The 24,381-nt window shown below is 47.5% G+C and overlaps 1 protein-coding gene and 1 long non-coding RNA gene across 3 annotated transcripts in view; one reads left to right on the top strand and one right to left on the bottom strand.

Moving 5' to 3' along the window:
* The first annotated feature begins 44 nt into the window (after positions 1–44).
* BCL6 (BCL6 transcription repressor) lies at positions 45–23,997 on the top strand. 2 transcript variants are annotated; one of them, XM_023214730.3, is made up of 10 exons: positions 45–322; positions 10,800–10,838; positions 11,992–12,162; positions 13,755–13,976; positions 15,666–16,637; positions 17,163–17,347; positions 18,803–18,970; positions 20,072–20,202; positions 20,316–20,453; positions 22,773–23,997. In XM_023214730.3, exons 3-10 carry the CDS (start codon positions 12,002–12,004, stop codon positions 22,914–22,916), a joined length of 2,121 nt encoding a protein of 706 aa, XP_023070498.1. In that variant the 5' UTR covers positions 45–322; positions 10,800–10,838; positions 11,992–12,001; the 3' UTR covers positions 22,917–23,997. The 2 variants fall into 2 exon arrangements, with proteins under 2 accessions (XP_023070498.1, XP_023070497.1); XM_023214729.3 differs by lacking the exon at positions 45–322 and adding an exon at positions 9,204–9,609.
* The window catches only part of LOC111544275, a 29,790-nt gene continuing 18,675 nt past the window's right edge, over positions 13,267–24,381 (bottom strand). Inside the window, exon 3 of the long non-coding RNA XR_002732093.3 lies at positions 13,267–13,311. This is a non-coding gene — a long non-coding RNA (uncharacterized LOC111544275). The remainder of the gene's footprint in view (positions 13,312–24,381) is intronic.

Here is a 24,381-nt window from a genome sequence, read left to right as displayed (position 1 = left end):
GGCCAAACCATCGTCACGGGCCCGGGGAGGGAGAGCCACATTCAGGCCCCTCTAACCTCGAACCGGAACCTCCAAATCCGAGACACTCTGCTTATGCGGACCTCGAAATATGCCGGATAGTGAAAAAATCTTGTGGCTTTGAGGGCTTTTGATCGGCCAGGGGAGGTAAAAATCTCAGCGAGCTGACACCAAGTCCTCCCCTGCCACGTAGCAGTGGTAAAGTCCGAAGCTCAAATTCCGAGAATTGAGCTCTGTTGATTCTTAGAACTGGGGTTCTTAGAAGTGGTGATGCAAGAAGTTTCTAGGAAAGGCCGGACACCAGGTGATTATTGCTGTTGCTGCCGCCGCCGCTGCTGCTGCTACTGCCGCCGCCGCCGCTGTTGCCGCTGGTGCCGCTGCCGCCGCCGCTGCTCATGATCATTATTTTACCTTTTAATTCTTTTTTTTTCCGCTCTTGCCAAATGCTTTGGCTCCAAGTTTTCTATGTGTATCTATTGATATAAATGTATATATTTATTTATTCTAGCTGTCAGGTGTTAAAATAAATGCCGAAGATTAGTCCCACGTCTCTCCCACTCTAGGATATAGATTTTTATGTATTTATTATTATTGTTGTTGTCTTTGAGTGAATCGGCCGGTTTGGGGAGGCTTTTGCCACCCTCCCTTGTGTTGTTTTGGTTTTTGGAAAGGAGGTGGAGGCGAGGAAGGAGGGGAATTAGGGGGCGGCCGGAGCAGAGAGGACGAGACAGTGCTTGGGGGTGATTCGGGCAAGTCTGGGGGCTGTCTGGCCCCAGACCGCGGAGAGGACGCGCGCTCGCGCTCTCGCTCTTTCTGCTGCTGCTTGCGTACGGCTTGTGATCTCTCTGGATTCGTGCGGCTGTGTTTTTTCCCTCTTTTCTCGCTTGCAAACTGCTTTCCTTGCTCCCTCGCTCCTGGCCTCCCCTTCCCTCCCTCCTCTTTTTCCTCGCCTCTTCTTCCTTCCCTTCCCCTGTCCTTCTGGGTAACTCCGGGAGGCAAAAAGGGAGGCTGCCCGCTCGCTCGCCCCGCTGGCTCTCTTCCATCGGCCTCGGTCTTTTAGATTCCCTGCCTTCGAGCCGAACCGAGATTTGGAAGGAAAAAATGCAAGCGAACTCCTCGGGTTTTTGTTTTTGTTTTTGTTTATTTTTGGTCATAAATCCAGATAAGATGAAGTATCGTGTCTACTATTTCCTTTCAGAGCCGTGATCTTCCTAACGAGAGCCGAGTGTTTTGGTGTCCCCTGCCCCTGTGTTTTGGGGAGCCTGGGGGCGGGGATGTTGAACACTTTGAAAATTATTCTTTCTTGGTTGTAGTCGAGGGTGTCGGGAACCTCCGCGCGCTCTCCCTGCTCATCCGGAGGAGACAGGCTGATGGCGGGACAGGGTTTCTGGGGTGGGTGGGAAAGGGGTGCGCATTGCACCTGCGATGCCTTTCAGTGTGCGGGGGGACTCAGGGAACCTCGACAGGACAGCCCGGGAGAACGAGAAAGGTGGCGGGATTTCTGGCCGCCGCGGTGTTTGTATTTTGGGTGCTGCGTGACTCTGTGTTGGCTCCCAATGGCTGTTCCCTCCCTTTCCTAAATTTTATTTTATTTTTTTCCCATGGTACAAGCTCTGTAAAAAGGGAACTGCGGGCCTGAGCGTAGCGGACGCCAGGCTTCAGATTCCCGAGGTCCTTACCTTGGGCGAGGAGGAAGACAAACAGAGCCCCAGCCCGCGTTCCTTCTGTGCAAGACTGGGGAGGAGAGAAGGGCACTTTGTGGCGGTGGCTGGGGAGACCCGGCGCGGGAGGAGCGGGCGCGGGCGCGGGCGCGAAAGGGAGATCTTTGTGAGTGATTTTGCAAAAATAGATTGTGAGGTTGGTTGGATTTGCAACCTGTGGCTCTCCTCGAGGGAGTAAGAGTGGGGGAAGGCGGCGGCGGCGGCGGCGGCCGGGGAGGGAGTGGGTAGAGTTGGAGCCTCAGAAATCGGCTGAGCTCCGGGGGCGGGCGAGGAGAAAGGGGGGGGGGGGGGCGGGCAGCAGGAGCTAGGGGCCACCCCGCTGCCGGATGTAGTGACCGTGGTAAATGTCTTGAGAACTGTGGGTTGCGTTGCCTTTATGATGCCGTGTTATTGGAACCCTGGCGAAAAATGGAACTAGTGTTGCAATAATGAGTTTTAAAGCTCCCCCACGGAAAACAAAAACACAACCAAACCAATTTTTTTAAAAAATGAAAAAAGACCCTCTGTGTTGTGTTCCCTTCTACGATGATTGAGTTGGTGGCTGGGGTTTGGGGGTGGGGGGTCCTGACAGTTGAGCAGAGAAATGACCCCAAACCAGGTGCTAAAAGTCCCAAGCTGTTACAGGGCCCCCTGACCACCTCAAAGAGCCAATCTCCACTCCACCGCCCCCCTGCCCACGCCACCCCACAACCCGCCAGGATTTAATCTTTTATGGATTTTTTTTTCAATCAGTTTATAGTTTCCAGGAGGAAAGTCTTGTAACGCTTTACTTTTTCTCTTCTTTTTTTAAAGTAAAGTGAGTGTCAGTAGATGTGTTTTTTACAGTCTGGATTTTAAAAAAAGTGGAGCAGGAGAGAGGGAACCAGGGAAAGGGCTGTTTAGAAATACAGTTTGTGGCTCTGAGCGATGCCACCGGCTTCCTCTACAGAGACTGCCAGTTTCCCTTTTTCTTTGCAAGGTGTGTGTGGTTTTAATAAATAACTTAAAAAAAAAAGAGGGGGCGGCAAGATCCATCAGGAGACAGGTATCTATTTTGCTCACTATTTACTACCAAGAGCCTTTGGCACTAGAACAGAACCTCGTAAATCTGCAGCCCAAGTTGAAGTTCATCTGGCCCCAGTCCACACGCTATTCCTGGAGGTAGCAAACATGAGCTCAAAGGAGAGAGATGAAATCACATTCTTGCTTTAAAATACATACTCTTTTAAAAAAGACGAAAAGGTATTTGTCTCTGGGGGAGGAGGAAATGGCGAACAAGTACCAGGACATGGGCATTCCCTTACTCTAATGACTGCAGTTGAGTCTTCAGGCCAAAATAGAAACCTGTAGATGGGAGCTCTCTCTCCACTCCCCCCACACCGCCACCCCAAGTTTATAAATAGAAGTTTCCAGTATCCTCAGTATCCTATTGGAAGACTTTCCAATACTAGAGGCTGAAGCATTGGCTAGTTTTAAGGGTCTGTTGATAGGGACAGTAAGGCTAGATGCTGTTCATGAAAACTAGGGACTTGAAGGAGACAGCCAGACCAAGTGGGAAGTCTCCAATTGTCCCTTTCCTCTTCTTTTCAGTTTTGAAAGGTTTTATTCCAATGCTTTCTTGAAAAGACTAACTTATTCTAGGTTTGGTGGATAGGAATGGGACTCTAAATTCTTAAGTTGTCGTTTGCTGAGCCCTTGAAGAGTTCCAGTTATTGGTTGAGTAAATGGTAGCCATGGCTAGATGTCAAAACCCTTCCTTCCCTCTATCCCCTACAGGGTAATGACACTCAAAACCCACTTTGTTGTGAAAAACTTAGAGATTTAGAGGAGGCGGTGCAGCAGCGCCACCCCTCGGTGGGTGAAACTATTGGCAAAAGTCAATTTTTGAAAAATATTGGGAAGTGAACTTAAGAAACATTTTTCCCCCGGAGATTTAAAAAAAAGGGGGAGAGATAAAACTAACGGATTAAAAAGGACTTTGCAGTTTATCAAGTAGGGAAGAAAAATGTTGCTTTCCAACTAGGATGGTGTTATATAATAGGCAACGTGATTCATATATATATTTTTTATATATATTTATATATTCAAATATATATATATATTTGGTGGGGGGAGGGTCCCTGGTTGACTTTAAGTAGAAGAGTTCTCCAGGTGGAGGTAGCCCGACCTTCCCCTTGGACTGACTTCTCAGGGCATCTTAATTCTGCTGCCTGTCGGATACCGAGATAGTGAGGGATGTTTAGGTGTAAAACACCATAGTGGCTGGAAATGCTGTAGTTTTGCCGGCAGTGGCAGGACGTATGTGTAGGGGGTGTGTTGAGGAGGTTTGTGGATGGCGTGGAGCAATGGTAGGCTGGTCTGTAGCCCTCTGTGAGTCAACATCGAATGGCGCGTGCCGGTTTCCAGCACTGCGCAACAAGTGGGACCGCCGCTGCCGCCGCGAGCACAGCGAGGGTGCAGCGTAGTGGCAAAACTGTCTGGTTTCTCTTTGCCCCAGTGGAAGCCAGGAACGGCCCCTCCCAACCCTCCCGAGACCCACAACTTCACCAAAAGACCATACCCGACTCCCCACTCCCCCGCTTTGCCAGACGCAGTGAGCCTGAGTGGGATCCAGCTCTCGGCCCCCAGCGCCCCTTTCCTCCGAGAAGATCAGGAGTTTATTCCCGACTTTCTTTGCTGGACGACCAGTGTTTGGCAAGAATATATGCCAATGCCGTCGAGTGCCATTCTGCTTTTTGAAGACAAGTGCACCTTCTTTCCCTTCCCAGTACATAAAGCTTTTCGGGGGGTGGGGGGGGAAATCAACTTATGATACATGAAACCAGCCCCCAGATACCACGTTGTGGTTGCTAGAGGCGGGAGCATCGGGAAGAACGGAATGACATCCACTAAATTAAATGGTTTCTAGCTTTGCCTTTAGAGGCAATCACACCCCCAGCCCTCGCCCCCACCAGACAGAAAATAAAGAGGGGCGGATAGGGATCGGTGTGGAAGCTGCAGCCGCGCGGCGGTTCTCGGACGAGCTGGCCTGCCACCTAGCGGTGGGCTGAGATCGAGTTCGCGGTCATGGGCGGTGGGCTCGCCATTCCACCTCCCGGGCGGCTAGCACTGACAGAAGGAGGGCACCCTCCAATGGGGATGGCATGCAACCTCCAAAGTTTTGACAAGAGGGATGAAAATCAGAAAGGCCTCGCTGCTCGCCCATCACTCAGCGATGGGCATCTATTTCCACCAAGAGAAACCACAAATAACCCGCTTCGAGCACACCATCTTCCTGTCCCTGTGGCCTTTCTTAGGGGAAGTCGGTAGTGGAAGGATGCCATCTAGGAGCTCAGGGGCTTTGGGACGTACAACTCTGTTTTACAGTTGAGGAAACAGGCCCGACAAGGAGGCTTGTTAGTGGTGAGTTAGTGTCTTAACCAGGACCAGATTTTAAGCTTCTGAATTTCATGTCAGTGACTGAAAGTCAAAGGCGGGTTTATCTCAGCTCCTTTGAAGTATTTATGAGAATGGATCGGCTGCCAGAACCATGAGTTTAACCTCTTAGGCCACCTTTGTTGCCAGTGCTCATTGGAAACCGCTCTGCAGCAGTCTTGGAGAATTTTTTTTTTTTTTAAAGAAAATATGGCCTAAGATTTTCGGTAATAGACAAGAAAAGCCTAGATGGTGCTGAGGGGTATGGGTCTCGGAGCTCGGGGGTTTGCGTGTTCAGAGTGGGATTAAGGCCTGGGCCAAAGACTTGCTGGGCGAGCCTCGATCCTGAAATCGCTCCCTCCCCCTTCCTAACATCCTTTGCATAGTAGCCTGGCGAGAAACCGTGTGTGTGTGGGGGGGGAGGTCATGTGGATAGGCCAGAATTTGTGCCGCAACAGCTCCTCCGTAAAGTTTTCTTCCTCCGAGCTCGTGACTTAAGATGGCAAACGCGCGTCCGCATGCTGGCGGCCCCTAGCGGCAGCCGGCGCGCTCTGCAGCGGGAGACAGCGCCGTCTCCCCCGCCCAGGTCCTCGGGGATCGAATTCAGCCTCTCCCACTGCGGGAGCCGTCCGAGGCCGCGTCGGAGAAACGCGCCTCTGTTCGGGCTGGAAACGAATCTGGGAACGTGTTTGAAGCGCGGTCAAGTTTGACTCATCGCTTTCCAAGGACAGTTAGTGCCTTCCATCTTCATTAACGTGAATAAGGACCTTGGCTGACTTCTCTCCAGATCGGATTTTTAAAGGCATTGTTTGCTTGAGGAGATCATGCTTCTCCCCTCCCCCGCCAGCCCTTTTGCAAAGGCTGAGCCCAGTCCAGCCAGGACGGCCGAGGGATCTCTGCTCCGGGACGCGGTTTGCTGGCATTGTCTTCGGGCAGTTCTGGAAGGCTGTCTCGCGCTGAGCGTATGGGGAACGTCCCTTTTGCAACTCCTCTTCAGATCTTGATGATAAAACACATCCCTCTGTTTTATTGCATTTCCTAGAAGCTTGCAGGCTTGCAAGAGCACTTTGGCAGGAAACGTGATAGAAATGAAAGTCAGGACATAATGTCCCCGAACACTTCGGTTATCCAAAGCGGCTGCCGAGGCCATCGCATTATCAAATTCGCTTTTATCCACTGTCACCTCCTGCACCCTCCCGTCCCCCAGCCAAGAGGGCGAAGAGTGTCTTCCCTCAAGAATAAAAGCAACTCACCCCCTGCCGCCGGACCACGGTGGTGTCTGCAGCCGTGCAGCTAGTTGGCTGAGACACCGCTGAGACCGGGAGCCCCATGGCAGGGCCCCTGATGCGGGGTTCACTACGGCAGTTCCAGCCTTATTAAAATTCCTTGTCCTTGTCCCTAAACAGTGCTTTACACTTTCAAATTTCCCTTTGGATTTTTCAGCGGGTTATTGGAGTTATTAGATTACCAATAATCCAACAGCCGGCCTGGCTAGAGAGGAGGGGGAAGGGCGGAAGGCATTCTCCAAATCGGGAGGCTCTGGCCAAACTAGGTCAATGGGAAGGAGGGGAGGGGCGAGAAAGGGGTTGACGGTTTCAAACCTTGATGCAGGGCTCTCTCTAGTGTTAGGCAGCGGTAAAAACACCATTAGGTTTGAGCTCCCGGAACCACGGGACTTCTAATTTCCAATAAATGCACTTACTTAATTTTAACTTCCCAGATTCTCATCTCTACCCCCATATTAAATCCCAACCGTCTCTTTCACCTTTATCCTACCGGGCGAAGGGGTGAGAATGCCTCAATGTAGGATTTTGAGACCAAAGAGACTCCGTCTTTGCAGACCGACTCTGACCCTTCCGCTGCCGCAGAAGGGATGAGCGGCGCAGTGTGACGCCACTGGCTAGTTTTAGGATCAGACTGCGGCCTTTGTGGCTGAGTCTTTCACTGTCCCCTGACCCCCGAAAGCGCACCCCGGAGCCTGCTACCGAGGCCAATTAGGACATGGCACCCGGGAGGGCCACAGGAAGGCGAGGCAACTTTGGAGAGTGCCAGTGCGTGCGCAGGGGTCGGGGCCCCGGCCTCCGCTGAGTCCAAGCAGTGTCTCTACGGTTTCGGGAATCGGTTTCGGAAATCCTTACGGCTTGGCAGCTCCTATTCTAAAGACTTTGGGCGGAAACCAAGGGGAGCTGGGTTCCCGTTCTTGCCAACGTAGGCGGAAGGGGTTTTCGATTTAGTTTTTCTCCAACCTTGCCAGGGGCGCCTATGATGGAGATCCTCAGCCCCTAAGGACTCCATCTTTTTGACCTTGAAGTCTCGCCCAAACATTCCCCTAAAAGAAAGGGGGTGAGAGAGAATGGAAGGCAAAAAGAGGGAAAAAAGCACATAAACTTCGGAATCGGACAACTTAAAGTTTCGATATGAGCCCCGGATTGTATTCGAACTCCTGGGTTCTAGACCCAGCTCTGCTACTAACTTGTCTGACCTTCCCTATTTATAAATGGTTGGGGGTGAGAGGTTGGACTCGGTGAACTCTGAGAGCCCTGCACTCGGCGCGGACGAGGGATTTAGGGGAAAGTGTGCTGTATTCCCCGCGAGCCTTCCCCGGCGGCCCCGCCTCCCCGGGTGAATCCCCGGCGGCCGGCACAGCGCAGGCAGCGATCCTGGAGGCTGCCCGGGCCCGGCAGCTTCCTGGAAAGTTACTTCTTGTTGGAGCCGGCGATAGGCAAAGTGTGTTCTGTGAAATCCGCAGAGCCGAGATTGACTACGTTCCGGGAATGAGAGGGCTGTGCCATTCCCCTCATTGCCCGCTGCCTTGACGGCGTAACAGGGAAAAAAAAAAAAAAAAAAAAAAAAGGGCATACACATAATGTTAGCTACCGAGGTGCACGAAAGGTTTTATTTGAATGTAACTAAATTAAGGGCCGCCACGGTCATACCACAAAGCCTCCATCGCGCCTTGCGGGGGGCTTCGAGGTGGATCGCCCAGGGGCGGGCAGTCCCTGGAAGACAGGTACGGAGTCGTCGGGGTGGGGTAGCGAGGTCTGCCTAGGCTTGCCCCGGCGCGCAAGGCTGGTGTTTGTGCTCTTATGTGTGAGCGAGAAAATGGGGCTTCCTGGTGCCAGCCCAGGGGAGGAGGAAGGAAAAGGATGGGGTCTTTTGTATTGGCTCGCTCTCTGGCTCTTAACCTCGCCTCTCGCTCTTATTTTTTTCTCTCTCTCTCTCTCTCGTTTCTGCTGTCTTCTCTCTCTCTCTCTCTCTGCTTTTTGTTTTGTTTTGTTTTGTTTTTTTGGTTCCTGTTTTCTTCTTCAATGGAAAGTTCTTTTAAAGGATCTGCCTTCTCAAGGAGCCTAGTTGGCTCTGCACAAGGAAAGCGCCAAAGGAGCTAAAGGGAGGAAGGGAGGAGAAAACATGTAACTCTACCGTGGTGGTTACTGACCCAGCGCGGGTGCGGGTTGATTGGGGTGGGAAGTCCAGGTCTGGGGGCAGCCAGCAAGTGGCAGTTTCTCATTGACAGCCCTGCTCCTTGGAGATTGTTTTTGTGGGTAGTCTTGTGTGTGGCATTGGTGGAATGGCTGAATCTAGGAGATGAGTCATGTCCAGAACTTGCTGGAAATTGGCTTTGAGATTTGGAGCAAGGCTTCTCACCTGGGGCCTCAGTTCCCTCCCTAATAAAGCAGTGCTGTTATAAGGATAAGATGCAATCCTGAGGGGTGGGAAAGGACTAAGGGCTTGGTCAAAGTACAAACCAAATACTGGTGGTGCTTCCACGCCTGTGGCATCTGGGGTGGGGGTGGTGACAACATTGCCCATACTCAACCCACACACTCAGGAGTCGGGGGTGGGGCTCTTAAGAAGAGTTGGCTTACAAAGGAGTGAAACTGCGCCTCGTGTATGTACATTTGTTTCTGGCCAGGCAGAGGCTTAGGGTGAAAAGCCCAAGGCCTAGCTGACAGTGGACACAGGAGAATTTGTTTGTTTCAGTCCGTGTCTGGAGTGAGTCATTGCCACTTGTCATGGTGAAATGGCAAATCTGGGCTTCCTGTGGTTCCAGAAGCCTGCGACTGGAAATCCACAAGCAAGCTGGTGGTTGAAGCTGGTTAAAGAACAGCCTAGGTATTCCAGAAGTGTTTGAGGGTCCCTTCCATGAGGGAAGAGAGGAAAGTTTACAAGTAAACCTCCCATGTGTCTTCAGCTTTCTTTTGCAAAGGAGAAAATCCTTGAAGTTTGGTAAAGACCAAGTTAGTCTATTTCTCTTTGCCTATCTCGAGTTGGGCTGGGGAGAAGAGGAGATAGGTTCTTTTGTCTTTTTCTGTCCTCTCCCTTCCCTACTTCCTTCCCTCCAGTCCTCACTCGCTCACATGCACACACTAACCTTGGAGCCGATGGGATTGAGTGACTGGCACTTGGGACCACAGAGAAATGTCAGAGTGTTTGGTTACAGACTCAAGGAAACCTCTCATTTTAGAGTGCTCATTTGGTAAGACTCAGCAGCCTGGAATGGGGCAAAGTGTTTGTGTGGGGGAAGGAACTTAAAAATGAGATTCACCCACATCAGGGTGCTGTCTTGCATGTTCTACAGCACGTAGGCTGATTTGGAAAGGGGACAGGAATTTGAGCCAGAAGACCTAGGGCCAGGTCACCAACCATCTACATGGCCCAACATGACCTTGCTGGCCTCAGGCCCGTTTACCCGGAAAATAGCTCTAAAAGTTTCTGCTTTTTTTTTTCTTTTTACAGGAGGAAAGACAGTTCAAATATTGTTTTGTTTTGCAGCCCACATTTGATCATAAATGAGGGTCTTACACCTATGCTTTTAATGATTTTGTTTTAGAGAAGCCAGTTTGGAAGGAGGTACATATTTCATTAAATCTCTTTAAGGTTTAGTGCTCCCTGGCCAGTTCTCAGCTAAATCACATAGTTAAGTCTTTTACCAGCAGGGAGAAGCACAAACTTGGAAGCAATAGCATTCTATCTGGTCTTAGACCCAGTAGGGAAGGGAGAGAAAACTTTGGAAAACAAGACAAAGGTTTTCAAGGAATACGTAGACGTGACGTCTCAGGCTGTGTTCTGCAGAGTCTATATTCAGTCTTAATATTTCAGATAGGCAGGAAATACTGCCTAGCTGTTTGCCTTGAGCAAGCCACTTGAACCCCTAAATCTCAGTTTCGTTGCCAGTGAAATAAGGATAAAGATATTGGCCCTATCGTCCTTGTGGAATCATTCTAAGACTTGAAAGATAGTATTTTAGCAGGTTTTGAATGACGTCCAGTATATTTAGGCCACGGACGGATCATTATTGTTAATGTTGACAGAACGATTTTTCTTGTTTTTTATTTCCCATAAACTCAAGTGGCCTTTGGATGGTATAATTTTTTTCTTTGAAGAAGGAAATGTATGTATGTATGTGTGTATGTGTAACTAATTAATGTATGCAATTGTACTCCCAGTACTCAGGATAAAAACATTATTATCTCATAGCTTCGGGTGCCTGTTGTTTTCGTAAGAGCAGAGCTGGAAAATGTTTGTTAGCTTGTGGTAAAACCACACCAGCTGGCAAGCTGCAACTATCAAAGCAAAACTAAATGTGTATGTCCTAAAATAAGACTATAGTGGACAATCTTACATTCGTTAAATCAATTTCTGTTTGCTTTCTTCTCTTCTCTGCAGGTTTTGAGCAAAATTTTGGACTGTGAAGCAAGGCATTGGGTAAGTAAATAAAATTATATGCTTTAAAATGTTGGGACAAACTGTTTCTTTTGAATTTGCCAATACATGTGTTTCTGTGAACTTTGCTACTGTTCATTATGTGAGACAAGGATAACCAGTTCCCTCTACATCCCTCCTAGTCCTCATCCTTCACCTCTGTATTAGACTGTCTTAACACTTGCATGGTCAATCAGTCTGTTACTCTTTCTTTGTCCAAACTAATTTAGCCAGCTACTGTGCTAACTCCTCAAGGTGCGAAAGTCAGGCAACTCTAAAGCCTAACAGTAGAGAGAGACCGATGGTGACTGAGATGATGAAATAAGATACTTATGAGAATAGCTGTGAGTTTTGAGAACCTCCTATAAACGAGGAATGTATTTCCAACTTTTATAACCACATAGGTATTACTACTTCCATTTGGGGAAACCAGAGCCCAAGACCAGTAAACGACCTGCTTAAAGTCCCACAGCTAGCAAAAGGCAAGTCTAGCCTGATAATCTTAAAACACAGTGTCTCGACCGGGCGTGGCGGCTCGTGCCTGTAATCCCAGCACTTTGGGAGGCTGAGTTGGGTGGATCACGAGGTCAAGAGTTTGAGACCAGCCTGGCTAACATAGTGAAACACCATCTGTACTAAAAATACAAAAATATTAGCTGGGCGTGGTGGCAGGCACCTGTAATCCCAGCTACTCAGGAGTCTGAGGCAGGAGAATCGCTTGAACCTGGTAAGGCGGAGGTTGCAGTGAGCTGAGATTGCGCTGTTGCACTTCAGCCTGGGTGACAGTGTAAGACTCCGTCTCAAAAAGAAAAAAAAAAGCAAAACACACAGTGTCTCTCCATTGCCACATACTCACTGCCTCTCAGTGCTTGGCAGAGTATTTGGTATGTGGGAAAAACACTCAACAAACATTCATTCCCTTTGCTTTTCCCCTAAAGGACTTTCTATCCCAGCTTGCTGGATAAAAGTTATTTTCCCCATTTTAAAACTGTAAAGAATAATGGCCAGAGTTGGGCTATGAATTGTTCAGAGGTCAAACACAAGGGACCTGAGTTGCATTCCGTACCTTAGCAGGCTGAGCCACCTGCTCTGATACCCATGGCAAGCAGGAAACAGGTTCTGGAGGACTAACAGGATTTTGGCTTCTTTTTTCAAGTGAAGACAAAATGGCCTCGCCGGCTGACAGCTGCATCCAGTTCACGCGCCATGCCAGCGATGTTCTTCTCAACCTTAATCGTCTCCGGAGTCGAGACATCTTGACTGATGTTGTCATTGTTGTGAGCCGTGAGCAGTTCAGAGCCCATAAAACGGTCCTCATGGCCTGCAGGTGAGGGGTCTGAAAGGAAAGGGTGGGTGAGTCAAAGTGGGGTGATGGTGCTGGCGGCCAAGCAAGGCGGAACATGGAGGCCTTTGACTGCATCTGGGACGACGTCTTGCTTTGTCTCCAGATCTCAGCACCATGACCTGGCCGAGTAGGCTCCCAAGTGAATGAATGAATGAACGAATGCACTTTTAGAAAAGAAAGAGTCATGTTCTTTGGGCAGAGAGGGAGAAAAATTATTTACTGCCCCAAGAAAGGATGTGTTTGGGGCAGACATGGAGAACAACTTCAGTTAACCAGTGAAAAAATGACAGATTTCAAATGAACTTTCTTTAAGTAGCTTAAGCAAGTTAATTTGAAATATTTTGCTCTTTTATGCTATAAATGTATTTATTTTATGCTACAACTGAATCTCCATGGGTGTTTAGAGTATATGTAAGAGTTAGTGAGAGAGAACTAGCTGATTCTTCATGTTCATTAAGTATTTCGAGTTTTCAAAGCAATTTTATATTACATGATATCATCTCCCTGGATCTTTTTAGTAGCCTTCAGTGTTGTGCATTGCACTATTGTCTTCATTTTATCGATGGTAAAAGGAAAGCACAGGGAGGTTAAATGATGTAGAATCAGGGATCTCTATTGCTATTAGATAACTTATCCAATATCTACTCTAAGCACCTGATTTTTAATAGTGGAAATAACAGAGGCTTATAGAGATATAAAAATAATAGATAATGTTTAGTGAATGCTTACTATATGCCAGGCATCATTCTATATCCTTTACATTTTCATTCTTGCCACAACACTGTAAGGTAGACATGATTGTTCCTCCTACTTTGAAGATGAGTAAAGCAAGATGCAGAGAAGCTAAATATCTTACCCAAAGTTGCACAGCTACTTGGTGGAAGTCTGGCTCACTTCTGGCAACCCACTCAGAAAAAGTATAATCAAGAATCAAGACGATAGCCCAGAATTCTTGTTTACAATTGAGTACTCTTTCTACCACCAGACAGCATGGCACCTGGAGGCAGTGCTTGGGGTTTGACTTGGGTCTTCTAGGAATAACAGACCCTCTTTTAATCTATGGACTTTGATAAAAGCAGTAGAGTATAGATGTAGGCATATTTTTATTTAGTTGTCATTCATACCCAAATTCTAAAAAAAGATAGAATTTTAAAAATAAGTATACTTGCAATGGAACAAGAGGGAATGCTTATGCCAAAGATAGACTAGGAATAGTTACTGCAAATGGGGGCTAAATTAACTCTGGTAATCCGTGCAGTTAAGACTAAAAGGAAAATAGGCCCTGTGACTTTAAGAATATTCAGTTAACCCCTCTGATCTTAGTTCCCCTATTTGTAAAGGCAGAGAATGATAGTACCTACCTTGCAGGGCTGTAAGGAGCAAAGGATAATGCATGTAAGGTGCTTAATGACTCTCTGACATTTGGTAAGCTCTCCATCAATAGCAGCCTATTACTAATTACCATAGAAGTTCTGGAGGTAAGCCCAGGGGAAAGGGGCTGAGTATCAGTGCTGACTGTAATGGATCACAGATTCTATACGTCTACTAGAGTGGGCTATTTGTTTGTTTTACAGTGGCCTGTTCTATAGCATCTTCACAGACCAGTTGAAATGCAACCTTAGTGTGATCAATCTAGATCCTGAGATCAACCCTGAGGGCTTCTGCATCCTCCTGGACTTTATGTACACATCTCGGCTCAATTTGCGGGAGGGCAACATCATGGCCGTGATGGCCACAGCTATGTACTTGCAGATGGAGCATGTTGTGGACACCTGCCGGAAGTTTATCAAGGCCAGGTGAGTTGCTGCCCGAGTGGAAGCCTCGGAGATGGAAGAGATAGTCCCCGATCAGAAACCTTGGATAATTCATGCATACGGAAAAAATACTCCTCTACGATATGCTGCAACCCACATTTCCACTCTTTTTGCACACTTCTGCTCTTCTTAACTCTTGTGCCCCAGGCAGACTTAACTCCGGTGGCTATGCAGATATGTCCTATGCGTTACCGCATCTTGCTTTCTTCCGTTCACTTAATATACCCTCTCCTCGACCCATCCTGCAAGGCCAATCTTGGATGCCAACTCTTCCGTGGAAGGTTTTCTGATGACCACTTTTCCTCCCTCAGTTCTTCCTCTGTGTTGTGAAGCATTTTGCCTGTGCTTTAAACTTTCCTTCTATTTTAATATTTGCATATGTATTTTAGTTCTCCTTTAGACTTCTATTACAACTATTTACATATGTGCCTTAGTTCCCTACCAGACTGTGGGCTGCTCAAGGTTACAGGGGCTATCTTACTCACCTTTTATGTCACACTGCTCCTACTAGGCAGGACATTTATTGAATTGAATTGAGTTTACTGAGTTTAACCTCCTACCTGAGGGGTGATAAGACATGACCTTCATTTAAAGGTGAGGAACTTGAGATCCAAAGAAGGAAGAGCTTCACTACGTGCAACAGAGACTCAGAGCTTAACTTCTTTAGAACCATTTGATCCAGCCATGCTAGGGTGATTGCATCCTCGCTCAAACAGAAGGGGTTTCCAGGCTGTGTTTGAAACCCTCCAGGCGCCAGAAACTCAGTGTTCCCAGAACCACACGGCATACCTTGGACAGTTAGAAAGCTTCTCTTTTTGGCTTCTCTTTAACCTTCTTATTGGTTCTAGCTCCGTTAACTGTCATCATGGTGAGCTTGCCTATTTATTTCACCCACATGATGTTCCTTCAGGTATATACAGCTAGAGTTCTTTGTCTCCTGTGGGTGCTAATGGTGGTGAGATCATCATTGCTATCATTTACAAGTACTTTCAGTGGATCAGGCCTTGTGCTTAGAATGGCTGAGTAACTTGCTCCATGTCACCTAGCTGCTAAGTGGCACAGCTGGGTTTGCAAACCCGATCTGGCTGCTCTAGACCAGGGATTCTTGTATTGGCATTTGCTGCCTGTTCTCTATATAAGCTTTCATGAGCATCTGGGACAAGTTCTTTCTTCAGTAGGTTACTCATTGGTGTATGATCCTCCAAATATGTCATACCAACATTGTATAAATTCTTCTTTTCCTGTTTCCCTATGTGTAAAATGGAGATAATAATAACCACCTTTCCTTCCTTTCAGGATTTTGCATGGGTGAAATGAGATAAGGGCTTTGAAAGTTTTATGTGAGCTATAAAATTTTATAACATCAGAAGAGCTATAGGTTCACACACATGCATAGATATGTGCCTTAAACATACACGATTATGTCTAATCAGGCACAGATCATGCCGGTGACTCACTTTCCATCTCTGGGCCTCAATCTTCCCAATTGTAGGCTAGATTTCCAGGCTTCTAGTGTAAATGCCTTGTAATTGTATTTCCCTGCTCCAGAGCCATGTCACCTACGTCTAGCTAATTCAAACACAGATGTGGTTACGTAAGTGCCACTGGAAGGTCATCTGTTTAACAGTTCTGATTTCAGGCCGGTGTCTTTCCTCTTTTTTTCTTTCACAGTGAAGCAGAGATGGTTCCTGCCATCAAGCCCCGTCATGAAGAGTTCCTCAACAGCCGCATGCTGATGCCTCAAGACATCATGGCCTATCGGGGTCGTGAGGTGGTGGAGAACAACCTGCCACTGAGGAACGCCCCTGGGTGTGAGAGCAGAGCCTTTGCCCCCAGCCTGTACAGTGGCCTGTCCACACCGCCAGCCTCTTATTCCATGTACAGCCACCTCCCTGTCAGCAGCCTCCTCTTCTCCGATGAGGAGTTTCGGGATGTCCGGATGCCTGTGGCCAACCCCTTCCCCAAGGAGCGGGCCCTCCCATGCGATGGTACCAGGCCAGTCCCCGGTGAGTACAGCCGGCCGGCCTTGGAGGTGTCCCCCAGCGTGTGCCACAGCAATATCTATTCACCCAAGGAAACAGTCCCAGAAGAGGCACGAAGCGATATGCACTACAGTGTGGCTGAGGGCCTCAAGCCTGCTGCCCCCTCAGCCCGAAATGCCCCCTACTTCCCCTGTGACAAGGTCAGCAAAGAAGAAGAGAGACCCTCCTCAGAAGATGAGATTGCCCTTCATTTCGAGCCCCCCAATGCACCCCTGAACCGGAAGGGTCTGGTTAGTCCACAGAGCCCCCAGAAATCTGACTGCCAGCCCAACTCGCCCACAGAGTCCTGCAGCAGTAAGAATGCCTGCATCCTCCAGGCCTCTGGCTCCCCTCCAGCCAAGAGCCCCACTGACCCCAAAGCCTGCAACTGGAAGAAATACAAGTTCATCGTACTCAACAGCCTCAACCAGAATGCCAAACCAGAGGGGCCAGAGCAGGCTGAGCTGGGCCGCCTTTCCCCACGAGTCTACACTGCCCCACCTGCCTGCCAGCCACCCATGGAGCCTGAGAACCTTGACCTCCAGTCCCCAACCAAGCTCAGTGCCAGCGGGGAGGACTCCACCATCCCGCAAGCCAGCCGGCTCAATAACATCGTTAACAGGTGAGTTCAGAGACAGTCTGGGTCTGAGGTCAGGGATTACCTGGGCAGGGTTCCATGTCATTTCTTCTCATGGATACAAAGGTTTCTTCTTTCTTGCCTGAATTGCTGAGCCTATTAGAGGTGTGGAATCAGTGCCTATTGATTGAGTTAGTCTAAGTAAGGAAGTATATTACACTGAAGTAGTGTATATGTTTTCACAGCAAGAGAGATAATTCCCTTCTGGGGCAGAATAGCGTTCTGTAAATCCCACAGGCACTTCCTGTGGTCTGATGTGGCAGGGGACCATCCTGCTACCCTTGAACTGAGAGAGACTGTGGGCTACGGAGAAGCTCTGGCTCAGTTTGACCCTGGTCAGTGATCTTTCCGCAGATACTGTTTGGAGATCAACTTGAGGACAACTCTGGGGTCTCAGAGCCTCAGTGGGCAGTCCAGCTCTGGCCTCTGGGCTTGCCAGCACACAGGGAGGAGAGGGTGGTCTTGAGGCCCTGCCCCAGGTGCTGAGGCTGTCTTCACTCCTGCCCACAGGTCCCTGACAGGCTCTCCCCGCAGCAGCAGTGAGAGCCACTCACCACTCTACATGCACCCCCCGAAGTGCACGTCCTGCGGCTCTCAGTCCCCACAGCATGCAGAGATGTGCCTCCACACCGCCGGCCCCACGTTCCCTGAGGAGATGGGAGAGACCCAGTCTGAGTACTCAGATTCCAGCTGTGGTGAGTCCCTTTCCCTCCCTCCCCTTGTCAGGGAGAAGGAAGGCCCCTCTGCTCCATGGGTTTTGGGCTCCATTTTGCTTATGCTGTTGTCTCTGATTGGAGCAGTCCTCAATTGGAAGTCCACTGGCACTCCAAGTCAGCAGCCGTTCATCCCACGCTTCGCTTCTTAGGGAACCGAGCTAACCAAAGCGAGGGATGGGGTATTAGAGTTGATCTGGGGTAATCAGGACTTACCACACAGTCTTTTTAGCTTCATTCCAGCACAAGTAGCTTGTGGGACTGGCTGCAACTCCCAGAGCTTTCTCCATTCCTCAATACCAAAACGACTGGGACTGACCTGTGTGCATGTTCTTCTCTGCCAGACTGTACATTCTGCAAGGAGAAGCATCTGACCTTATTCATTCTTGCATCCCCCATAGGTAGTAGTAAGTCCCTAGCATGGAGTAGGAACTTAGTAATATTAGTCGAGTTAAAAGAGTTGAAGAGAATTATTAAGTTGGAGTTTCTGGATAGGCGGTGGTTGGCATTCCCAGTTTTTACCAGACAAAAAGGTCTAATTCTTCACCCAGCTCTGGCTACAGTAATAGAGCCCAGTAGTACCTAATCAGGGTTACATCACCGTGACTTGTCATTTTCAAATTGTTACAACAAATGAAAAAAAAAAAAAAATCAGCTGCTTCCACCAAGAGATTTGGCACAGGGTCATGGACCCATAGATGGGAGAGCGAGAACTGTCCCCTCCTGCCCCCTGGCTAGTTTTGCCTTTGCTCTGAACTCCAGTTCTTTTTCTCTGGGACTCTGTTCCCACTTCCACCATCAGCTTTGGTCTCACAGGAGGATTTGGAGACATGAGATCCAGATAGGTGCAAGGGTGACCACAGTGTTCATCATTAATTCCTCCTTCAGTGACCTCAAAGTAGAATTGAATTGACCTATATCTTACATTCCTGGAATGCTTTGTGTTTTATTTTGTGTAATATAATATCCTCCTGTGAGGTAGGCAGGACAGGAATTTATTATCTGACTTTGAAGACAGAGATACAGAGAGAGGCTCAGAGGCAAAGGGTCTTGCCTGAGGGCTTCTGTGTATCAGTGTAAATAAAACCATAAACTTATTTTTAAAAATCAATTCTCAGAGCTCTTGGGGAAAGAAAATCTCTGTTGAGCTTTCCTCACACTGGCGCAGGCCCTCTGAACACCTATTTGTTTGACCTTCCCTTCTGTACCTTAATTCAGTCCCTCTCCTTTCTCCCTTCTCTATGGCTAAGACTCTAAATGCTAAGAAAAATAAAGTCCCCACAGATGCTTTGCTCTGAGCTCCCATGAATGTCGGGTGGGTGAGTGAGGGACTGAGGGTTCAGTTTGGCACGGGGGTAGCTACAGAGGAGAGTGGCCTTAGAGCCCCACCTCCCTTCCTCGTGCTGACGTTGGTGTCCCCCTACCACCCTCCAACAGAGAACGGGGCCTTCTTCTGCAATGAGTGTGACTGCCGCTTCTCTGAGGAGGCCTCACTCAAGAGGCACACGCTGCAGACCCACAGTGACAAACCCTACAAGTGTGATCGCTGCCAGGCCTCCTTCCGCTACAAGGGCAACCTCGCCAGCCACAAGACCGTCCATACCGGTATGGCCCCGCCACACGTGACCCGAAGTCTCCACAACTATTGGGGCAGGACAGGGAGAGGATCCTAGAGAAAGCTACGTGGGGCCTGAAGACCTGGTGGGGCAAGGCAGGAGGCAGGCCCCATCCTGGCCTGAACGAGGGGCCTAACGCTGTCTTGTCTTTGCTTGGTGACTTGACTCATCCACTCTCTGTGTCTTTTCTCTTTCCTCTGAGATGCTCTATCCTGCTTTTCTGCCTTTGCTGGGGTCAGAAGTGTTAATCCCATGTACAGGTGAAGAGACTTAAGTCTGGGGAAGACAAATAGATTCGATTTTTGTAAAGCCGGGAAAAAAAAAAAAAAAAGTTCTCTTAATTTCTTTCAATAACTTGTTCCTTATCAACTCACATTCCTTTACCAGGTAGCTTCTCATGACTTGATTGTTGTTTAAAATATCTCTTAGTAAATGGCCCTATTATCCCAGAAACTTTCAGGAAGGAAGGTTCAGCCATTCTATTGGTTTCCTCTGCCCGAGCATCTACTCAGACCCAAGCCCCACTCCTCTTGCAAATGGAATCCAGCTATAGTTGCCACAAGTGGGAAAATATGTTTGTTCTAAAAGAGGGGAACTAGAGCAGCCTGATTGTGTCTCCCTGGTGAATGAGTTGATGAGTGAACCTGTCTTATCCAAGGGAAAAGCTAGAAGAGTCCTCCCAGGTAATCTGAAGTAGCCCCTCAGGTTGCAGAAAGGGAAACTGAGGCCCAGAGAAGGAGAGTGACTTGTCCAGGTTTCACAGGCAGATAATCCTAATGACAAAGCTGCTTGTAAAGCCCAGGCTTCCCGGAACCTCCCCCTCTCCTATCCCACACCTGGCATTGTTGCTACTCCATGCCACCACTTGTTTCTTGGCCCTGGTCCCCTGCAAGGTATGCAGGTGTGTGTGTGAGAGAGGGCTGGCAGGCGTGGGGCAGGCCCCTGGATTCTCTCTCTGACATTCCCTAAGGGAAAGGAAAACACAAGTGGCCTCAGGGAGGAGCAGGCTGCTTAGGAATCCAGGAGCCAGAGCTGCAGAGACCTTCCTTATTGAATATGGCTTTTCTTTTTCCCCTTTTCTCGGTAATAGGTGAGAAACCCTATCGCTGCAACATCTGTGGGGCCCAGTTCAACCGACCAGCCAACCTGAAAACCCACACTCGAATTCACTCTGGAGAGAAGCCCTACAAATGCGAAACCTGTGGAGCCAGATTTGTACAGGTGAGCAGAGTGGCCTGGAGAAAGGCCCGGTCAGTCCCTGTGTGCTGATGAGGGGCTGCTCAGAGGCCTGCAACCCACCCCAGACGACCTCTCATGCTTTCTTCTTCATTCAGGTGGCCCACCTCCGTGCCCACGTGCTCATCCACACTGGTGAGAAGCCCTATCCCTGTGAAATCTGTGGCACCCGTTTCCGGCACCTTCAGACTCTGAAGAGCCATCTGCGAATCCACACGGGAGAGAAACCTTACCATGTACGTAAGCCTCTTGAGGCTGCTCTCTGGCCTGCGGGGATGTGGAGGGCAGGGAAGGAGTTGGAGCAGGGAGACAATAGAACTGTTTGCTCCCATCTCAAGCACACAGTGGGACAACCACTATGCTAATGGTTGGAAGACCTAGATCTGGGTCTGATGGCCAGACACCCTGCTTGAGCTTGGAGCCTTAGGGCACTCATCTTTAAAATGGGGGTATCGGACTAGGTGATCTGGGCCTTAGAGAAGAGTCTAGACTGTAGATACATATATTTGATTCCCTCCACCTGGATTCATTCATTTCACAAATACTTGTTGAGTGCCTACTAGACACCCCATACTGGGCTAGATGCACATTTAAGAGGAGCTAAGGTGCTTGAGAAGGAACAGTCTTAGGAGGAGGAGAACAAAAAGAATGTTATAAGAATGAATGATGTTACAAGAAAAAATTATTTAAAAAAAGCATAGAGAAGAATCATTTTAAGAAAGAGGAGGCGGCCAGCTGTGCAGCATGACACCGTGGGTGGGTCCCTGGGATTGTAGTGCTCTAGGGCTGGGTCTCAGCAGTTACAGCCTGTGTGCCAATGTCTGAACATTCCATGAACTAGGAATGGTTTTTACAATTAAAAAGTAAAAGAATATTTTGTGCCGTGTGCAAAGTATATGAAATTTAAATTTCATTGTCCCTAAGGAAAAGGTTGTTGGAACACAGCCATGCTCATTTGTGTACATTTTGCCTATGGTTGCTTTGAGGATTTGATGACATCCTTCTAGGTGGTAATGGGAACAAGAAGTAATCAATGAGTGGTTAACCTACCTACCAGAGGTTAACCTGCAAAACATGGTTATTTTTGTTTACTTGTTTATCAAGCTGTGAGTGAGTATCTTCTTACTTGCTGTTTGCTCTTGGGCAAGTTAGTTATCCTCTTAGCACCTTAATTTCCTAATCTGTAAAGTGAGTTTGATAATAGTATCTACTTCATGGAGTTGTCGTATTAACTAATTATTGAAGTGTCAAGGGTAGCACAGGCACATAATAATAGTAAAATAAATATCTGCTATGATAATGATTTGCTAGAATTTGAGATGCATAGGATATCAGAGTTGAGAATGACTTTCAGCCTGTATTGACCCAGCTATTCAGAAGGGAGATCCAAGGCCCGGACAGAGAAATGACATGCTGGGGACACACAGCGGTGAATGGCATAGATACAGTAGACCCTATGTCTCCCAAGACCAGAGATTTTACACATGACCCTGCTCATTTTTTATTTGTCTTAATCTATTTCCATTTTCACTTTAAAACATAGACTCTATCTGAACATATTTTATTACCCTTTTTGTCTTAGAATAGTTTCAGATTTATAGAAAAATTGCAAAGATTGTACCAAGGGCTCCAGCATGTACCCATTTTATCCTATTGTTAACATCTTACGTTAGTTCCATAGATTTGTCACAACTAATGAACTAATACTGATATAGAATTACAAGCTAAAGTTCATATGTACTTTCATTTTCTGTTTTTATCTAGGAATGTCCTTTCTCATTCAAGATCTCCTCTAGATTACCCCTTTACATTTCGTCATCCATGTTACTTTTAAGTAACTTTTATCTAAACTAAAGTGCTTATTACCCATTCGTTGAATTCAATCAAGAAATGGCTCTACTTGCTAATGTTTAGTTAGCTTATCTAAGATACATACCCTATGAAAGAATATCACTGCGTTTAAAAACATTTACCCTAGACTCCAGAATATCCATGAGTTCAGACTGATCTAGTCCATTTGTCCAGGTGTGTTTAGATTAATTGCATAATTGGAATAAGAGGTACATTCTGTTAGATACTAGGAAGATTATAAAGTTCAGAGAAAAATAGCCATTGCCCTCAAAGTGTTACCCACTTGAGAAGGATCCATGCACACGGAGGGCTGTGTGGTAAAAGTAGAACTCTTACAGAGGCTTAAAGGAAAACAGGGATTATTTTCATCCTTGAGAGATTCAGAAATGACTTAATAATTGGAGGAGTTTGCATCTAACTGCATTTTTGGATAAGACTTGAACTTGTGGAGTTAAGGCAGGGAAGGACATCTCTAGCAAGGGAGAATTAGAAGCAACACTTGGGAAAGCAGGGAATGGACATTTGCACGATGCTAGCTTCCCTGTTGGCAGAAGCCTGGATGCATATGGGTTCTTCACCTGGCCTTGGAGAGGCAAGAGCTGCCCCTGTGCCTTGTAGGGAGAATCTTCCTCTCTGGGTCTTTGAGCAATGACATCTTTCTTGGGTTGATGACAGCTAACAGTTTGCCTCTGATATCCCTGCAGTGTGAGAAGTGTAACCTGCATTTCCGTCACAAAAGCCAGCTGCGACTTCACTTGCGCCAGAAGCATGGTGCCATCACCAACACCAAGGTGCAATACCGCGTGTCAGCCACTGACCTGCCTCCGGAGCTCCCTAAAGCCTGCTGAAGCATGGAGTGTTGATGCTTTCGTCTCCAGCCCCTTCTCAGAATCTACCCAAAGGATACTGTAACACTTTACAATGTTCATCCCATGATGTAGTGCCTCTTTCATCCACTAGTGCAAATCATAGCTGGGGGTGGGGGGTGGTGGGGGTCGGGGCCTGGGGGACGGGGAGCCGCAGCAGCTCCCCCTCCCCCACTGCCATAAAACATTAAGAAAATCATATTGCTTCTTCTCCTATGTGTAAGGTGAACCACGTCAGCAAAAAGCAAAATCATTTTATATGTCAAAGCAGGGGAGTATGCAAAAGTTCTGACTTGACTTTAGTCTGCAAAATGAGGAATGTATATGTTTTGTGGGAACAGATGTTTCTTTTGTATGTAAATGTGCATTCTTTTAAAAGACAAGACTTCAGTATGTTATCAAAGAGAGGGCTTTAATTTTTTTAACCAAAGGTGAAGGAATATATGGCAGAGTTGTAAATATATAAATATATATATATATATAAAATAAATATATATAAACCTAAAAAAGATATATTAAAAATATAAAACTGCGTCAAAGGCTCGATTTTGTATCTGCAGGCAGACACGGATCTGAGAATCTTTATTGAGAAAGAGCACTTAAGAGAATATTTTAAGTATTGCATCTGTATAAGTAAGAAAATATTTTGTCTAAAATGCCTCAGTGTATTTGTATTTTTTTGCAAGTGAAGGTTTACAATTTACAAAGTGTGTATTAAAAAAAAAAACAAAAAGAACAAAAAAATCTGCAGAAGGAAAAATGTGTAATTTTGTTCTAGTTTTCAGTTTGTATATACCCGTACAACGTGTCCTCACGGTGCCTTTTTTCACGGAAGTTTTCAATGATGGGCGAGCGTGTGCCATCCCTTTTTGAAGTGTAGGCAGACACAGGGACTTGAAGTTGTTACTAACTAAACTCTCTTTGGGAATGTTTGTCTCATCCCATTCTGCGTCATGCTTGTGTTGTAACTACTCCGGAGACAGGGTTTGGCTGTGTCTAAACTGCATTACCGCGTTGTAAAATATAGCTGTACAAATATAAGAATAAAATGTTGAAAAGTCAAGCGGGCTCGGTCTGGAGGGCTTTTCTTGCATTGGAATGGGGTCTGGCCTGGGTCTTGCTCCCTCAGCTCCTAACCTAGTGGAAAATGCTCTTGGAGGGGAGAGGCTGCTGGCTGCTGCATTCTCAACAAAGGAGCATCATTTGAGATGAGGCTAGGTTCCTGGTACCTTGGCATGAACGCACATTTGGATCCCAGCACCAGGAGAGACTGTGGACTCCAGGCCCTTTCTGAAGAGCTCAGGTGGGAGATTTTGGAAGGATCTCCCACTCAGCTCTAGGCTAAGCATTTTGTTTGTTTGTTTGTTTGTTTGTTTGTTTGTTTGTTTGAGACAGAGTCTCGCTTTGTCTCCTAGTCTGGAGTACAGTGGTGCGATCTCAGCTCACT

The sequence above is a fragment of the Piliocolobus tephrosceles genome, chromosome 2, assembly GCF_002776525.5.
Source record: "Piliocolobus tephrosceles isolate RC106 chromosome 2, ASM277652v3, whole genome shotgun sequence".
Lineage (NCBI taxonomy): Eukaryota > Metazoa > Chordata > Mammalia > Primates > Cercopithecidae > Piliocolobus > Piliocolobus tephrosceles.
Note: the sequence above shows the minus strand (reverse complement) of the source record. Positions and strands in the feature narration are given on the sequence as shown.